Here is a 20024-nt window from a genome sequence, read left to right on the forward strand (position 1 = left end):
GCTCACACTCACTGGGTGGTCATTAGCCTGACGATGTCATACTCATAATTCTAGTCAGAATATGAATGATACTGCTCCATTGGGCTGTGATTATGGGCCGTGTTTCAAACGAAATGCCTCTTCGTTCAATTGGATATACCTAGAACCAGTCAGAGCAACGTAGTATGACCATCCCTGTCAATGTCTTCCAAATTTTAGCTCTCCAGCGGCAGCCATGTTTGTTGAATACGAACTCAACCCAAGCGTTGGTGACGTAGTTGATAACGTTACGGTCATCTGTCCATCATCGTATAAAGCCCGCCCTGACAATTTGATTTGTCCGACAGAAACAGCAGGCTGGAATCGAACCAGTGTCCCCGCGGGCACTGTAGCCCGTAAATAGGGGGCTTATTGGCTGATGTCTTATTCTAGAGTGTGTGTCTGTGTTGTCCCTTTGTTCTGATTGGTTATCTCTGATGCCCCTCCGTTCTGATTGGTTGTCTCTGATAGCTCTGTGTCCTGATTGGCTCTTTCTGATGTTCTTCTGCTCTGGGTGTGTTTGGGCGTGTTCCAGGTCAGTCCCTCTAAACAGAGCTGCTTCGTCACATTTGAGGACAACTCCAAATTCTGGGTTCTGTGGAAAGACATCCAACATGGTGAGTAGGGGTGGCTGATCTGCCCAAAAAAAATCACATCACAATCTTTTTAACTCACAATCACAATCCATGATCTGAACTGCAATCTTTATCCACAGTTTGAAAATGTACTGTCCAGAATGTCCAGACTCAAAAGTATTTATTTGCCCCAAATAAAACACAATGTATCATTAAAGACACTGTTTTGAAAATGGCAATTAAAACCAGAGTAATTTAAATATTAAACAAAATTGTATTCAACAGTTGATAGATAACATTAGTATTAAATAACACAAGTCCTCAGAACTCAAGTTGAGAAAATTGCAGTAAAATGTAAATAAATCAAATTGTGACACTTTCAGACTTTCAGATAATAAACATTCTGACTGTTTTAGAGTTTCAACTTCCAGCTGTTTTCAGCAGCCAGTAGATAAGATAATAACCATGAAATAACATTGTGCCTGAGTGTCTTAACCCCGTGATGTCCACCCACATCTCTGAACAGCAGCATATGGTTAGCTGATAGAGTGTGACACCTCGGTCGCCTCTCTCCCTCATCTGGGGCTTTGCTTGGTTATTTTTGTCTGCTGTAATGCGTCGGTTAATTATAACTGTATACGTTTCAGGACCTCGTGAGATACTGATGAGTGTGGTTGTTATATCGACCTCCATTCTCCCCTCCCCTGTGTGTGTGTGTGTGTGTGTGTGTGTGTGTGTGTGTGTGTGTGTGTGTGTGTGTGTGTGTGTGTGTGTGTGTGTGTGTGTGTGTGTGTGTGTGTGTGTGTGTGTGTGTGTGTGTGTGTGTGTGTGTGTGTGTGTGTGTGTGTGTGTGTGTGTGTGTGTGTGTGTGTGTGTGTGTGTGTGTGTGTGTTGGAGATACCGTGCCGACCATTGCCCGACAAAGTTTATAGATAACTTTGCTTTGAGAAACATAAACAATTAAAATATGAACTTGTTAAATTAATACGTATGTAAGTATGCCAGTGTGAGTATGCCAGTGTGAATATGCCAGTGTGAGTATCCCAGTGTGAATATGCCAGTGTGAATATGCCAGTGTGAATATGCCAACATGCTTGTTTTCGCTGTGTGTCCTCCAGCCGGCGTCCCCGGTGAGGAGCCCAAGTGCTCGGTTTGCTCAGAGATGGTGCCGGTGCCAGGCAACGGGATTCTCATCTGTGGCAAGTGTGGAATAGGTGAGTGAGTCACTGAGGAAACACCTCCCTTCTCCATGCCTGAGCCGGTAACTGTGACCGCTGAGCTCAGAGGAAGGGCTTTTCCTGTGATGCCACGCACATGTAGGGGGGCAGGACCTGGTATAGGGTCCCTCGAATACAGAACTAACGGTGCAAACCCATGACACCGCAACGAGCGTCGCGATATTCTAAATACCATGCATTTCAACGGGAGCCAATCCATTGTGACGTTAGACCACCGTTTTGAGCGATGCGGAAAAAGTTGAATCCTAAGTTGAATCTGTCCAAAAAAATTATAACAATATCCACTGCTCAACAAGGGTGCACATTGAACGTGCCTTTGGACTTTAAAAATGCAAATGGAGAAGACTCCACCACCTTGACATGGTCCTACTTGATACCATTCCTAAAGTAATTGCCAGCACATGTGTCCTACACAATTTAATTCTTATCCATGAGGGAGAAGACGAGGCAGTAATTGTGGACGCCGATGGTCTTGATGATGTCCTTCCCACTGTAGATGGTCCTAGGGTGGTACAGAGGAGAGCAGCACAGCAAAAGAGGGAGGACATTGCGGCAATGTTATAGGTCAGAATAGGCCTAAAAGAGTTAATAAATGAATCACTAATTAGTAAAGTATATTGTTTGTTGTGTTTATTATATATTACATTGGAATTAGATAAATTAATACATGGAATAAGTTAGATAAAGTAAAATATTAAAATACAGTAAAATAAATAAGTTAATGCTCATTGCCCTGAGACATGCGAACCATGGCTGCAGTGAATTGCCTAAGGATGTCATTTCTTTCTTCTTGAAAATGATTTCCTCTAATTTGTCATCCAATTTGTCTTTTTTTGTTTTCGGCTTCACCGGTGGCGTAGTCATGGTAGCTGAAGTTCATGAAGTTGATGGTGTTTCCTGATCTGGTGGTGGTGGTGGGGGAGGGGTTGTGAATGTTGGGGTTGAGGAGATGACTACTGTGGGCTGCACGGCTGGGTCGCCAGCATAAAGTTCTTCCAGCACGGCGAAATACTCCCACTTTCGCCGGCCCTGTCCTGTCTTCCCATGCCCATCACGGATGATTTTGTATTTATAAAAAGAATAGACAAAAAGTGCAGAGCAAAGAGCATTAGAAATATTGAGATGAAAATGACCCAGCTGTTTAGGTAAGTGTGTGCGAGAGTGACTCTCCTCTTCAGGGGGTTGAGTTTTTGTGATTTTGCTTACCTGTGCCTAAGGTTCCTCCACTTGTTGTCACACATCTGCCGTGACACATTAACTGCTTCCTTTCTGAGGCACTCCGCAACCATCTCCCAAGCTTGCTTTCTTTTAATGGTGGGACACTCAAACTTCTCCTTAAGAGACCTCCAGGTCTCTATGAGGAGCAAAACAGCGGTGTGGGGCCAGTTATCTGGAATGTAAACAAACAAGACAACATTTGACACTCTTCTACACTCTCAAGACAGTCACACTTAACAATACTAGACTAGTTGCATGTTCAAAACTAACCCCTAAGTTAACCCAGCCTACTTAACAAAATGACGATCTTCCTGCAGTAATGCCTCACAGATAAGTCACCACCATCTAGCAACCTTTCTACAGTAATCCCCAAACTGGGTGGTCCTTCTAACATACAGTAAGCATCAGTGTTGTAGTGACCTAGTGGGGATATTTTAAGTGGGGGAACACTATCCTTATATCACATACTACATGAGCTGCTACAGCTTTCCACTTACTGCCAATGACTACCACCTCGTCTGCTGGTGGCTGGTCAAGTGCGTCTGCGGATCGGAGAGGAAAACGGTACCGTGAATATATATACTGTATTACATTGTAACAAACCTCAACTTTCTACGCACCCTACAGCAGCAAATGCAGAGACATCTTACAAGTGGTTCAAACATAACATTGTTCTACAAACTAGCAGCTAAAGCGCTACTTTTTTTTAGCACTTTTCTACTCCACACACTTTTGTTAAATAGCCTACGTATTACTCACAAACAACTATTACCTTTCAGATAAGGTAATATCTGATTATTATATTATAATTTTCAATCAAGCATATTTAAATGTCTTTACTGGGTATCTATCATAAGCTAATAAAAACGTCAAACACAACAAAGCTAACGTTTGTTAAGGAAATAAGACTAGCATTCATTTACACTTTCAGAAAAAATACGCTTCTCAACGTAACTGAGACAAAGATAAATTAACAACTCAAATTGCTATACAATATTTTCATGAAATTCAACACATACCCATGTTAATCTCCATCTGGGAGCACATCTCTTGCAGTCCGCGATCCATGTCTGTTTGTGGAGAATTACCTCTTCAGACAGTTTGCATATGTTCGTAAACGTTTGCTTGCTTATGTTCGTTTAACGGAAAATGTTTTAAATCGTTTGTGAACGTTCGCCTATGTTTGCCATTCTGAACGCACCTCTGCTTTCTATATTTTTATAGCAGTGCAATAGCAATATAAACATTCTAATATACAATTTTTTGTGCATGTACACAATTTGAAATATGCATGACAAAGACTACCTTGCTTCATGTGCTGTATATCATAAATTGCCGACAGAAAAGCTAATTATTCTGAGACTGCTCATGTTACCAGGGACACAATAAACAAAGCTATTAGCTGCTGTATATCAGATATGGCTAACAGAAAAGTTTGTCACTTTTCTCAATGATGGTCAATTATAAGTAGTTAAAGAAGCACTATTCCAGTATTTCAAAGAGAATGAGCTGTGGGAGCCCAAGGACAGTGAGCATCTAGCAGCAATTATCATAGATATCTATAAGGTATTGTAAGGTTTAGCTTACATGCTGAAAAACAGAACACCTCATGGAGGCTTGCTAACGCTATTTCAGTTATGTTAAGTGCAATGTAGTAAATCAGTGAATTATCAGAGTAACCTGTATTTTCGTTTGTTCTGAATAGTAAACCTCCTCCACTTAGCATTCTTCATACAAAAGATTGTGAAAAAATATTTCGTATGTTGAATTTGAATTGCAGCCCAGTTATTCTTGAGTTATTTTGCATTGCAGGGGCTTGATTGCTATTTTGAGTTACTTTTAAAACTTTATTTGCACTTTAATTTGTATTACTATTATATGTATTTATTATGATGATTACATTTGTATAAACTTGTTAATACATTTTGAGTCATTGTTTTAATTTGCTATGGAAAAATAATCATTCGATTAGTCGATTAATTGGAAAAATAGTCGACAGATTAATCTATTACCAAAATAATCGTTAGTTAGTTAATCCCTAGTTAAGACTGGTTAAGAGTGGTTAAGACTGGTTAAGAGTGGTTAAGCTGGTTGGATTCTGTATCCACGCACTTGGACAGATTCAGATTCAGAATATCATATTCTCTTACTTTCCATGTTGTGTGACCAGAATTTACCCTTTTTACTGCAGCAAGGCAACTCATTTGGTTAAAAACAACATCAGTTAAAGCAATGAAAACAGCCAATGACTTTATGACAATGTTTGATTATTTGAGTCCTTTACATAAAAAGAATATCTCCTATCAACTATACGAACAAAAAACTATTCTTAGCAGCTTATTTTAACGCAATGGCCTTTTTGTCTGCTTAGTGTCTTGTATGTTTACTACAACAACAGAAAACATTTGGTAGGAAACAGCATTATTTAGAACAAATCAGTGACTTTTTTGACCATGCAGTGTCAGGAGTGTGTCTTCTGCAACAAGGAAATCAGTTGTCCACAGTGTCCAATCACCAAGCTTCAGTAGACAGTCATTGAAATCAAACCAGTCATTGAAATCAAACCAGTTTACTGTCGACTGTTATGTGATCCTTCTGCGGTCACTCTTTGGTGAACAGCAATCATTGCATCAGTTAGGGATGGTCCTTGGTAACGGCTCTCCCTCCCCCCCTGCTGTCTCCGAGGTTACCACCAGCAGTGCCACCTGCCCCCCGTAGAGAGCTCAGCAGACCTATCCCCCTGGTTCTGCAGAAAGTGCATCTTCGCCCTGGCTGTGAGGGTGAGTGTCATACACACACACACACACACACACACACACACACACACACACATGCACACACATGCACACACACATACACACACACACACACACACACACACACACACACACACACACACACACACACACACACACACACACACACACACACAGACATATACATGCACACTAGGGGTGGGAATCTCTTGGCACCTCACGATTCGATTCGAAATCGATTCAGAGGTCAACGATTCGATTTAAAATCGATTATCGATTCTCGATTTAAAATCGATTTTGTAATTTAAAATTTTTTTTTTTATTTTTTTTAATTTTTTTTTACACATCCATTTTATGTTGAAATGCAAGCTGCATCGACTATTGCATTGCTCATAGAAAGTCAAAATTGTGACCATTAAAAGCTTTTACTCTAATAAAGCAAATAGCGAAGGTAATTCATCTGTTGATTTTCTTCAATTTAGACTCTGAGTTGCAAACTCAAATGATTCAATAGTCAAAATGCATCGATAATCGTTTCATCAGTTTCGAATTGATATTCGATAATCAATCGATAATTGCATTTCAACATGGATGTGTAAAAAAAACGATTATCAATTTTAAACCGATGAAACGATTATCAATCCATTTAGACTTTTAAAACATTTGAGTTTGCTACTTAGAGTCTTTGCTACACTTCCTACTTTGTGTTTGATAATTAAAGAAAATCAACAGATAAATTACCTTTTTATGAGAGAAAAAGCTTTTCCTTGTCACAATTTTGACTTTCTATGAACAATCCAATAATCGATGCAGCTTGCATTTCAACATAAAATGGATGTGTAAAAAAAAAAAAAAAAAAAAGAAAAAAGAAAAGATTTTTTTTTTTTTTTTTTTTTTTTTTAATTACAAAATCGATTATGAACTTTTCTGAATCGAGACAGAATCGTTTTAGAGAGAATCGACTAAAATCGAATAATCGATTTCTTCCCCCACCCCTAATGCACACACACATACACACACACACACACACAGACATATACATGCACACACACACACACACACACACACACACACACACACACATATGAACAGACACAACAACAGACCAACACAAACAATTGGGGAACAACCCCGACACCCCCCCTCCCACATACACACACACACACACACACACACACACACACACACACACATCAAAATCATCACTTACCGTAATTTCCGGACTATAAGCCGCTACTTTTTTCCCACGCGCTGAACCTCGCGCTTATACAATCACACGGCTTATTTATGGATTTTTCTCACTTTCACAAGCTTAATGCCAGAGGGGAGGCAAACAGTAACTCTGCCTTAATGAAGGGGGCGTGCCAGAGCCTGAAACTGGACTTTCAATCGAAATGTGAAATGTTAAATAATAGGAGATAAATGCCGGAGCTAAAAGGTATGCTTCAAACGACGGGACAGAAAATAACTCGATCGACAACTCACATTTAAAGCCAACTTGCCTTTGAAAAATGTTGGAACCTCAACAATAGATTTGGCTTAAGACGAAGAGCGGAGACTTAAGCATGAGCAATATTCGCTAACATTACATTGACATCAGAGTGAGCCCTTGCTCTGTCGATTTCCCATTATTTCTCTTAGGATTGTTTATATCTATGTGAAGCCATTTAACATTACACAAGTGGTTGTAATCACGTAGAACCCAAGACTGCTTTTTTAATGGTGAGATGATTTTGCAAAATTAAACTTTGCAGCTTAAGTTGTGTTTCCTGGTTGTTACTGGTGATCGAAATGCTGTGCTAGCTAAGGAAACTTTAAATAACGATTTCAATGGAAGAGTTACATTTGCATGAAATGATAGCTAGTTATCTAGTATCCTCGATTTAACTAAATAATTATTATGGGAAGGGGTAGACGCTCTCAGGGTGCCTGTGCAACTTCATATTCACACATATTAACACAAGTTCATCACAAGCTAGCAGCTGCCAACTGTATGTACCTTACCTATGTGTGTGAAGAATGATAATATGAAATATGATAAACAGTAGATAATGTGCGAGCTGTCAATTGGTGATTTTACATGTTGCTGGTGCCTACACCTTTGGCTAAAACAACACGGCGACACAACTGTCCTTTATTCTTTTATGGTCGAGATTTTGAAGCCAAACCAAATCCAAACGACAGAGGTGTTCCCTTTCTTTTTAACCAGTTCGTCATCATCCTGCTCTTGAGCAATCTTGAGCAAAATCACTTTCTGCGTGTTAGCTCATCCTCGATTGTTCACTTTTGCACTTATAATCAGTTATATATTTGAATAATATTAGTACAGTACGTAGCCTGCTTACTAACTGTTCTTGTTACAAACCGTGTTTCGTTAAAGCCTGTGTAAAGTTAATTTGTTTTCAATGTACTGGTAGGCACCTGCGGCTTATAGACAAGTGCGGCTTATTTATGTTCAAAATAAGTATTTTTTTTAAATCCAGTGGGTGCGGCTTATATTCAGGTGCGTTCAATAGTCCGGAAATTACGGTAATCCCTTTAAATATGCCTGAAGACGTTATCCCTTACAATGACACCCACAACACAACACAACACAACACAACACAACACAACACAACACAACACACACACACACACACACACACACACACACACACACACACACACACAGAAGTAATTCAAAGTTCAACACAACACAAAACACACTCATGCACACAGATTACATTGCTTGAGACAGCACATGTCAGATATATTATTTGCTCTGTATGTGTTATTATAGTTAATGAGTGTGCACACGTGACTGTTTCTCCTCCCTACAGAAAGGGGGCGCTCTGAAGAAGGGCCCCATCGCCAGAGCTCTGCAGGCCATGAAGCAGGTACTGGCCTACAACCCTGAGGAGGTGGAGTGGGACTCTCTGCATCGCACCAACCACCAACAGTGCTACTGCTACTGCGGAGGACCTGGAGAGTGAGTGATACACACACGCACACACACACACACACACACACACACACACACACACACACACACACACACACACACACACACACACACACACCAGGGTACCCGCGAGGTCTTAAAAACTTGAAAAAGTCTTAAATTTAGTATTCATAATTTAAGGCCTTGAAAAGGTATTATATTTTGTCAACCGGTCTTAAATTTCGTCAACAGGTCTTAAATTTCCTTCATCAAGTCCACATTTGTTTATTGTTCGTTGTGACAACGAATCTTAGTACACCCAAACGTCGCATCCAACAATACGCAACCTGTATATGACTCTGAACTGGCTGAGATGCTGACACGATATAAAGGATAAAACTAGCTAACGTTAGCTATTCACTCGCTGCGCTAGCTAGCTAGACAGTTAACTAGGACACTGCCCTGTCAGGGTAATGCTAGTTAATAAGCTTCTGCTATCACAGGCAACAGTGGAGCGGGGCTTTTGGGTGATTAAAGAAATTGAAACGTCTAACATTTTTTTTAGTTGAAATTGGACAACCTTAAATTAATATATGAGATTGAACAACATAAACCCCTATACAGATAAAATAAGTTAACAAGGATAGCAAAACCGATTGATAACGGCAGAAAGGCGTGCAGGACAGGACGTCAGATCACAGTGACACAGGTAGTTTTTTACCCATTATATGTGAAGGCTGAGATATTCTTAACACTTTATTCAGTCTTACTGGTGGTCCTTTTGTAATACCAACAGGTGCACTTCGTTGTTGCCTATGTACTGTTCTCACTACGTGTTTAGCATTACATCGCATAACTATGTTTCTTGATAACAGCTGTTGCCATTTCCACGAGAGGAGCATTTGAATGATGTCAAAGTAAAAGTCCAATACTAAACGGTGTTTGTTTCCATAACAACAATACAAGTAATATACGTTTAACAGCCTATTTTGCTACATTTTTGCTACCTCTTTTATTTGGCATGTTGGTGAGGTTATTATTTTAGAGGACCATTTCTCAATGGTTTTGTTATTTAATGAATGTTTGTTTATTAATAACTTATTTTTAACAAATAACTCAATTATAATTACAAAGAGGGAAATTCGCATCTCTATCACAAACTTCCACTTGCTCCCGCAATTTAATTGCAACAAACACCTCAAAAACACAGCAACTTTTATGGAAAAGCTCCCGCTATAATAAGTTGGCTGAACTCATCATACTGGATGAACAGATTGCTGCCAAAGGCTGTAGGATCTGTCCCAGATAGCAAGCATACGTTGGCCCTACGTTGGCAAAACGTTGTGAGCCAACGGTGCATATCGTTGGCCTGACGGTGTGAGCCAACGCTGGCCCTACGACATTTTGGCGTGCTACGTCTTGTGGTTCATTAACGATACGGTTCCTACCTTTACTGATGAATCAAAAGTTTAAATAACTTGTTGAAAATTTAAATGACTCGCTACAGTCAGAAAAAGGTGACGAAGGCAGTTCACAATATCTGCTAACGGTTTTTAATTTTAAAACAAGCTCGTGGCTATTTGTATTGTTACGCAGTGATACAGAGATAGGCCTAAACACTTTCAGAATATATTCTGAAAGTGTTTACAGAGACGCGGAATCACAATGTCTGGCCACCAGTAGGCTATACTTTTAATACTCATGTTTATCTTAATAAAAAAAAAACACAGGATTGACTACCAATATGCCCCGCGGAAAAAGGTGGAATGGTTAAAAAAAAAAAAAAAAAAAACACAATCAAAATGTTGGGCAGCTGACGTTGAGCCAACATGAACCCAACGTCAACTGCCCAACCAATTGCCTTTTTATATTAATGTTGGGCAGTTGACGTTGGGTCAATGTTGGCCCAACGTTGGAATTCCAACTCCAACTGTAAAAAACACAGAGTTGGAATTCCAACCTTGGGCCAACGTTGAACCAACGTCAACTGTCCAACCGTTGCATTTTGACGAGACTGCTGACGTTGGTTCAACGTTGGCCCAAGGTTGGAATTCCACCGCCAACCTTTCCAACCAGTCGCCAACCAATGCCGCAGTTGGGCCAACGTGTGCTTGCTATCTGGGGTTGTATTACAACCGCACACAGGTTCACCCACAGACGTATCCAGACACGCAATGCACACACACACACACACATGTACACAAACACACACTCACACGTCCACCCCTCACAGTTATGGTTTTAAATGGTTCTGTCTTATGATTACATTTTTTAATTTTATTCGTATGCATATCAGGAAAGGTGCGATGTTGGTCTTAAATTTCATCTAAAGTGGTCTTGAAAAGGTCTTAAAAAGTCTTAAATTTGAGATGAAAAATCCTGGGGGTACCCTGACACACGCACACATATCCACACACACACACACACACACACACACACACACACACACACACACACACACACACACACACACACACACACACACACACACACACACACACACACACACTCACACACACACATACAGTATATAAACAGACACAACAACAAACGTACACACACACACACACACACACACACACACACACACACACACACACACACACACACATACACATACACATACACGCACACACACACACACACACACACATACACATACACATACACGCACACATACACACACAAAGACACACACACACACTCACACACACACATACAGTATATAAACAGACACAACAACAAACGTACACACACACACACAGACATAGACACACACACACACACAGACAAAGCCTTCATCTTCTCCCAGTACAGTAGTTGCTCACTTTGGAACAGTGCCTGTTTATCTCTCCTAACGTTGTGTATCTCCCCACACAAGTAACCTGTGTGTGTGTGTGTGTGTGTGTGTGTGTGTGTGTGTGTGTGTGTGTGTGTGTGTGTGTGTGTGTGTGTGTGTGTTCGTGTGTGTGTGTGTTTGTGTGTGTGTGTGTGTCTGTGCGTGTGAGAGACTCTGCATCAACATGTGTTAATCTGTGCTCCTCCTCTTTCTGTCCTGGTGTAGGTGGTACTTAAAGATGCTCCAGTGCTTCCGGTGTGAGCAGTGGTTCCACGAGGCCTGCATCCAGTGTCTACAGGAGTCCATGATGTTTGGAGATAGGTAGGAGAACACAGCTCTGATGGAGACCTAAGTATACACATGACGAGAACACAGCACCAATGTTGACATAAGAACACAGCACCAATATAGACATTAATATACACATGAGGTGAGAAAACACAATCCTGAATATAAAGGTATAATATACAAGTAGGAAAACACAACCATGGATATAAACCCACAAATATGCACAAAGTAGGAGAAGAATCATGAATATAAACTTATAAATATAAAAACATACTCCTTGTTGAAATAATGAATATAAACTTATAAATATAAAAACTAAATATACAGCAGATATAAAACCATTAATATAAACAGGACTGAGTCGAGGGGTAAATAACCACATCTGGAGCTCAGGACGGAGTCAGGGGGTACACAAACACATCTGGAGCTTTATCACACATTCTTCATCTGTCTAGACCTATGTTGTAATAGAGTAGGGAGTGTAGGGTAGCAATGCTTATATAACCCTCAAGACTACAGTTTCATTTACTTTCATTTTTTTTTGTCATTTTATCGAACACATTTTTTAAAAATGTATTTAAGGGGAGATTACCTTACGGTGTCAAGTTGACTTGTACTGAGTCAGAAAGCCAACTGTGTTATGATAGTCTACATGTACATGTACAAGTCTTATGGTTATTCTAAGAATATTCAGATGTTGCTCCAATGGCTACTTTTAGTCCGCCGTGTCAGTCTTCAACTAGTGAACATATTTCCTGTTTGGTTCACAGTGCATAGAGATGCATCAGTTACCCTCAATCTGGTATTTATTTTCAAACCGCAGGACGCAAGAGGTTGATTGCGTTGTTGTCGTCTCTGACAACATCTTTGACGTGCCTGTGTCACTCCCGCGGGCAGGCATTCCTCTCCCGTCATTTGATTAGAAAATCCAATCCAAAGTCCAATTCTGCATTTAACTGTGATTACCGTTTTTTTTACTGAATTCGGGGATTCCGTGCACGTTTTCCGCATCCTGTAAATCATAGGCCTTCCAGAAGTGTGTATGCAGTGTGTATGGAGATAAGGCTATGAGAATGGGGGGATGACTTTTACACATGCAGGGAACACAGATAGGGTTTCTGTCGATGGCTATATGCTGAGGGAAAGGTGTGGTCTGTGTGTGTGATGCTGCATGTGACACTGTGTGTGCATGGATTAAAGTTTTCCGTCGCTATGACGGATTTCCGTCAACTCGGCTCGCATAAGGCCAAAAATGAGATCGATGCAGATCCGAAGAGAAACAAAATAGGGAGGGGGGGGCACTGATATGATTTGCAGCGTCGGAAATACACGAGGGCAAAGGGCAAAACTGCCCCTAAGAAATGTAATTTTGACCCTAAAATGTATAAGAGTAAATTATAATTTTCTGTAATAATAATTTAATGAACTTGCCAAAAACATCGTAGCCTATGACCCGGTCAGTTGCCATTTAATGTTTTGATTTTCGCATTGACTGATTGTTGCGTGAAGAAATGAACGTTCTAACAAAAAATATTTGGAGCGCTTCCTAATCAGACCTGGCTGTGAGTGCGAGAGTGAGGAGAAATGAGGATCAGCGCAGTCTCTGTCACCAGCTCAGGTTCTAAAATATAAAATTCATACACCCAGCGACTGTCAAAAATGAAAGCTAGATTGACTGGGTGGAGGAAGACGATGACGAAGAGAAAAAGACCCGGTTTTGTTTTCAAGGCATGTCGGAATTGTGGACAACGAGTTGCCCAAATTCTTGTAAATCCAGCACAGGTACATTCTTCTGCTGACTCCATCAAGGGGAGCAAAAACATTCAGAAATACATGGCATTTCGTCACCAAGCACCAAGCGACACACATCGCCTACGTTGAATGATAACTAGTAATAATACTTTTAGAAATGATTTAGTTCGGTTAAGCTAGTTTAATGTTAGTTAGCTAACGTTGGCTACAAAGGCTGGCTTGCATGCTAGCTAACTAGTCTAATCTGTATTTCCTGTAGGCCTACTATGGTAGGGACATGATTAAAGGTAACACAAAAATCCATAAATATAATGTGTTATTATAAAAAAAAGAAAGAAAAAAAACGATTGTTGATAGTTTTTTTTTTTTTTTTTTTACCTCTAATAAGATTGTATTAGTTGTTATTACTATAATAGAATACTTTTGAATATGATTGTCTAATTTACGTTGTCTGTTTGGTTTTTGTTCAAAAAATCTAAGAAAACACTTTGTATCTGTAGACTAATGCTAATAGTCTTATTATTGCCATTTGATGACAATTGTTCATATACTGTAAGCCTACATAAGTGTGTTTATTATTTTGAACAAAGGTTAGGCCTAAATGTTATTTCACAAGTTTCTAAAAGTGCCCCCATTTTTTTTTAAATGCCCCTGGATTTCAGTAAATCTTTTTGTCATGTATAGCCCATTAACAAGAATGGTGAAGTCTTGCAAAAAATATTGGTTTTATGCCCTAGCTTTGAACTAGTAAGTGATAATATCGTGATAATATGAAGATCAAATATCAAGGCGGTATGCAGCCACGACCCAAAGTGAGTGCCGATTTTTTTTTCAGTCAGACGATTTTTTTTTGCTTTAATCCCTGTGTGTGACGTGGTGTTTGTGTGTGTGACACTATCAGTGTTGGGAAGGATACTTTCAAAACGTATTCCGTTACAGAATACATGCCCAAAAATGTAATCTGTAACGTATTCCAATACATTTACTAATCTGAGTATTGTATTCTGAATACTTGGATTACTTCCACATTGAATTGCATTTTATAAGTGTAGGAATGCAGCCATCAAATCCTGCATACTAAACAGGCCTATTCTGGTGTGTTCTTCTGTTCCAACTGGCTGAATGTGTTAGGCCCAAGTCTCCCTGAAAGTGCAATTTTATTGTACTGTAATTATAATTTGCTGTAGAGGAATAAAGACTATAAGACCATGTTAACGCATGTGAAAAATGACACACTAAAAACTGTCCATCAAAACAAAACGTAAGCTCAAACTGAATGAGATGATAATAATGAAAATAATTTTTTTAAACTATGCAATTAAATATCATTTTGCCCACATGAAACAATGTTAAACTCAAAAACCAATATTACTTCTTTGTAATATAACAACAAAGGCTAGCAGCAAAACCTATCCAAAATGTCAAAGTTGTACAGAACATAGGGTGACAAAAGGTGTTGCTTTTATACGAATGTCAAATGAAAAAAGATAACAATTGATTTAACACAGAAATGAGGCTGTCAATTTACATGCATTTCCTGTGAATGCCTGTGAACCTAAAGACCAGTATGTTTTGAGCCACCTACCTACATATTTGACCCACCTACTCTACATGTCAACACACCCCAGTAAAGTGCGGTTGTATCGCAGCAGGAGAGCCTGCTCAAAGTGCTTGTCTGTCATTTTGTTGCGATGTGGAGTGAAAATAAGCCGTTGAAAGACTGAGATTAGCCCTGTTTGACATGCTAGCTAACGTTAGCTAAAATTAGCCTGTGTTCGCTTAAACTGAGGTTAGATTTTTGAAGAAGCATCTTAAAGTAAGTTTATTTTAAATTAGCCAAGGGAAGCTGTAGTTTTACTGGTCACCGGGGCTAGTAAATCAGCACATGAGAGAATGTAAAGGCGCACATCTGGCTGATACAACTATGTAATAGCAAGATGACCAGTTAAACTAGCAGATGACTACCCTGGGCGAATTAAAAAATAAACTTACTTTTAGATGCTTTTTCAAGTTGAAGGTTGAGTCTTTCGAAGCCGAAAGGAGGTTGGTTGCAGGCAAGCAGAGGTTGCACTGCACAGTTATATTCCGTCCTCCCTTCTCTTGCTTTAACATGAAATGCTTATTAAATTTCCAGGATAGAAACGCATTCCTGCCTAGGGTTGGGTACCGAGAACCGATACCAATATGGCATCGGGACTATACAACCGGTACCTACCCGGACCGAAATGTCACGCAGATTTCGGTGCTTCCTTTTGGTGCCTGAGCTGATTGAAATGAATAACAGCAACAAATCATGCAGCTAAATGCGATAGCTAGCTAGCAGTAACGTGAGTGGCGTATGTATGTATGAGTATGATCTGTATGAATTATTTTTTATTTTGTTGCCAGGCATATTTCTGCCCCATCTCCCACTGTTAACTTTGTCCTGTGGCGTTCACGCTCATTGGTGTTTTCATAGCAACAGTCTTATGGCAGTGAAGCAGGCAGCATTTAACAGCGCAAGCACAAACAGAGCTCGCCATCAACCTTTTAACAGAGAAAATAGCGAAAGGTAAACGGTCAAAAGTGTGGCTGTATTTCGCACAAAAAGATTCAAACACCGCGACGTGCAGCAAATGCAACAAAACAATTGCGTGTAAAGAGGGGAGAGAAGGCAAGAGTCCTGGGCAGATCTGCAACCGCAAACTAAAACGGTAGGTACCGGAGCTATAGCAACAGGTGCCATAGTCTCTTAAAGGGGCAGTACACTTTCACGTACTTGGTGTGTTCAAGTAACAAGATAAACTATAAACAAGATAGAAAAGATAGCTAGGTATAAACAAATCAGAAAATGTACATACAAATACAAATACATGTTTGACTACATAGGCAAATATGCTCATAAGTTTGAAGCTGTAGTCTGTAAAAAGTGTGTGTGTGTTTTGTATTTATTTATATTTATTTAAGAATACTATAAACTGTTGTTAACAGTTAATATAATATTCCTAGTTTGAAGCTGTAGTTTGAAGCCAAGTGTTTTGTATGTATTTATATTCATAGTATACTTTAAACAGTTAATATATTGTTCAATTTGAAGAAAAAAATTGGCCTCGGCAATAAAAAAAGCCTTTCTTTAATGTCGTCAATCCTCGTTTAGTGCTTTTTTTTTTAAAGTATCGGTTCAGGCACCGTTTAGGCACCGGTATCGTTTTAAAAGTATCGGTTAAGTACCGGTATCGGAAAAAACCCAAACGATACCCATCCCTATTTCTGCCCTGGCTCTCTTGTGCCGGATCTGGCACCTGCTCCTCTTCAGACTCCATTAGCAGACTGATCACGCAAATAACATTTTCATTCGTTTTCATGTTGGGGCTTCTGGGAAATGCATCAAGTTGCCTTATTTTATTTAGAGAGTGAATAAACTTGTGAAATAGAGAAGTACCGTCATGTAATCCATTGATTTCAACAATATAACTGTATTCTGAATACCATCGATTTAAATTGTAACTGTAACGGAGTACAGTTACTCGTAATTTGTATTCTAAATACGTAACGCCGGTACATGTATTCCGTTACTCCCCAACACTGGACACTATGTGCGTGTAGTGTGTGTGTGTGTGTGCATGAAGTGTGTGTGTGGTGTGAGTGATGGGTTGCAGAGAGAGACTGGAGGCTATGATTTCATTATTTATCTGGAGTGTCCTTGGCAGGCTTTAGAGACTTATTTTTTCTCCTTCCAAGAAGCTAGAAGCCAGAGTGTGTGTGTGTGTGTGTGTGTTTCTCTGTTTGAGTGTGCCTGAGATAGTGACTGTGTGTGTGTCTTTGTACGGATGGATGGATGAGAGAGTGTGTCTGTGTATCTCTGTGTGCATGTGCGTGCGCTTGTGTGCGTGTATTTGTGTGCGTTTGTGTGTGCCGCGAGTCACAGACAAATCAGTGATGACTGATACAGTAAAACAAATCTGTTTGTGGAAAAGCCACTTCTGATCCTAAGCGATCTCATATGTGTGTGAGAGAAGACCCCAGTGTCTCTGTGAGCTCAACTGTCATGTGTGTTCTGATCCTAAGCGATCTCACATGTGTGTGTGAGAACACCCCAGTGTCTCTGTGAGCTCCACTATCATGAACGCTTCTGATCCTGAGCGATATCATATGCAGATGCTCTCACTAACTGAAATACCACTGACTGAGTGTTCAATGTTTGTGTGGGATGCTGTCTGATTGTGTGTGTGTATGAGTGTCTGTGTTTATTGTCTAATTGTGTGTGTGTATGAGTGTCTGTGTTTATTGTCTGATTGTGTGTGTGTGTCTGTGTGTGTGTGTGTGTGTTGCCTCATTGTGTGTGTTGGCATGTCCATCTCTTTTCTCTCTCTCTTCTCTCATTAGTCTTCTCTTCCCCACCAATGTTTTTTTCTCTTTCTTCCCTTCCCTCTCTCTCTCTCTCTCTCATTCTCTCTCTTAGGTTTTACCTGTTCATCTGTGCCGTGTGCAATAAAGGGGTGGAGTACATCAAGCGGCTGGCGCTCAGATGGTAGGTGGACCGCCATTTTTCCCTCTGCTCACATTGTGTCATGTCTCATAACGTCACGTCACGTCACCATAGGCTGCAGACACCAAGGGCCTGATTTACTAATATGCGAGCGCTGCTTAATCTGCGTTCGCATATTAACGCACAGTGTTTTTGCGCATTTTCCGTGATATTTATCAAGCCAGATACGCGCTGGGCAATCATTATTTAGCGCACCGTTAAAAGACTGGAGAACTTGCCAGCAAGTTACTGCCACCATGGAGATTCGAGGAAGAAAAAACTAAGGTTCAGCGAATAGATAGCGAGATAGATATATTGGTTCACGTTCGCTCAATCACTGAACCTGATTCAATGGGTTATATTGTTGTTTTGCCCGCCATCACCTACAGCGAGATGTTTAAAAGAACACGATTATAAATAATATGCTATTGGTGGCATTAATGCATAAACTGTCTATTATAACAATATAGATGTGTACATGGCGAGATTAATACGTTCTACAAGGGACATGGGTTCACTACAATATATCCCCACTGAAACAAATACATTTACCAAGTAGCCAGGCCTCTCCAAAATCACCGTTGCTCAATCATGGATAGATGGCACTATTCCGGAAGATAAAACTGTCATGGACAGACCACTACCACGTAAGTAATGGTCATGTTGGCATCACATATGACCTGGACATTCATTGAATATGTGTGCTTCACGCCTACGTTACCACCCACGTTTCAGAACCATCCCACCTGTTTGCAGGTACACACCCTCAAAGCGTTAATATGCGACTCTACTCAAATGCGCCCCCTTAGTAAATACCGTTTTATGTTTACGACCGCTATTTTACGCCAGAAATGGGTGCAATCCTGTTAGTAAATCAGGCCCCAAGAGTAGATAAAAAACACATTACCTAAACAGCTATCACGTGAGCCTGAAGTATGGCTTTGAGGCACCTATTCATGTGATGGCGTAAGCACTATAACTATTAAACTACTCAAGTATCGATCTTAAGTTTTATTTTCGTCTTCATTCCACCAGTTTATTTTTTGGCGCCACTTCTGCTCTTAACATATCTGGCTGAGATATCAGAGATTTTCATCAGATAATCCATTTGGTTACATTGCGCCTAACATTTGAGCCCACTTTATGAATACTCATCTGCTGTATTTTCAAAATAAACAACAATTTATTTATAGCCTACATTCCAGCTGATGTTAATGTTCAACATTAAGTGACGCGGTAATGTCTGAAATAACATCCAGCTCTTCAATGAGCTGTCTAGCATAGCTAGTTATCAGTACCATCCAACAGCTAACATTATCTAACCTAACTGATAGCTAACTAGGATAGGGCTCTAACGTTGCCTTTTTTTATACTTCAGCCCAGGTCAGTAATGAACTTAAACATGTCTGTCAATATCATTTTGAATGGTAATCAACAGACAGCCCATAAGTTATTACATAGCAAGTGACTGAGCTGCCAAGCTACTAGCATAATGCTAACAGATGTTGAAAATCAACATTAAGTTCGAATAAATGTTTATTAGCCCAGCATATTGGGCGAATAGGCTACTAATGTTACCCAACTACAGGTTTCATAGCCTACACCATATTTTCTCATTCATTAAAATTGGTTGAATTGTATACTGTACTTGGAACCATATTTCAGAGATTAAAAAAACGAATTTTGCATTTGACACGTACCACTTGGGGGGAAATTAATGACAATGTAATAAGTTACAAAACAACCAAGTAGGCCATTCTCAGCATAGGCTACACACCATAAACCATCAGACTTATTCTCAAAGACGTGGGTCTCTTTAGTTGCCCAGTGAATTATGGGATAAATCTGCTACATCCATTAAATGAGACTATTTTTCCTGTCTTCATTTGCACTCATTGAACCAGCAGACACAA

The 20024-nt window shown here is 39.9% G+C and overlaps 1 protein-coding gene across 1 annotated transcript in view; it reads left to right on the top strand.

Annotated features, from left to right (window-relative positions):
* The window catches only part of phf19 (PHD finger protein 19), a gene marked incomplete at both ends in the record, with an annotated part of 49246 nt that overhangs the window by 4310 nt on the left and 24912 nt on the right, over nt 1-20024 (top strand). The window contains 6 exons of the mRNA XM_080853259.1: nt 554-635; nt 1712-1807; nt 5735-5829; nt 8625-8773; nt 11790-11885; nt 18046-18114. Of these exons, the coding sequence (XP_080709385.1) occupies nt 554-635; nt 1712-1807; nt 5735-5829; nt 8625-8773; nt 11790-11885; nt 18046-18114 (587 nt within the window). The remainder of the gene's footprint in view (nt 1-553; nt 636-1711; nt 1808-5734; nt 5830-8624; nt 8774-11789; nt 11886-18045; nt 18115-20024) is intronic.

This window comes from Sprattus sprattus, assembly GCF_963457725.1.
Source record: "Sprattus sprattus genome assembly, chromosome: 16".
Lineage (NCBI taxonomy): Eukaryota > Metazoa > Chordata > Actinopteri > Clupeiformes > Clupeidae > Sprattus > Sprattus sprattus.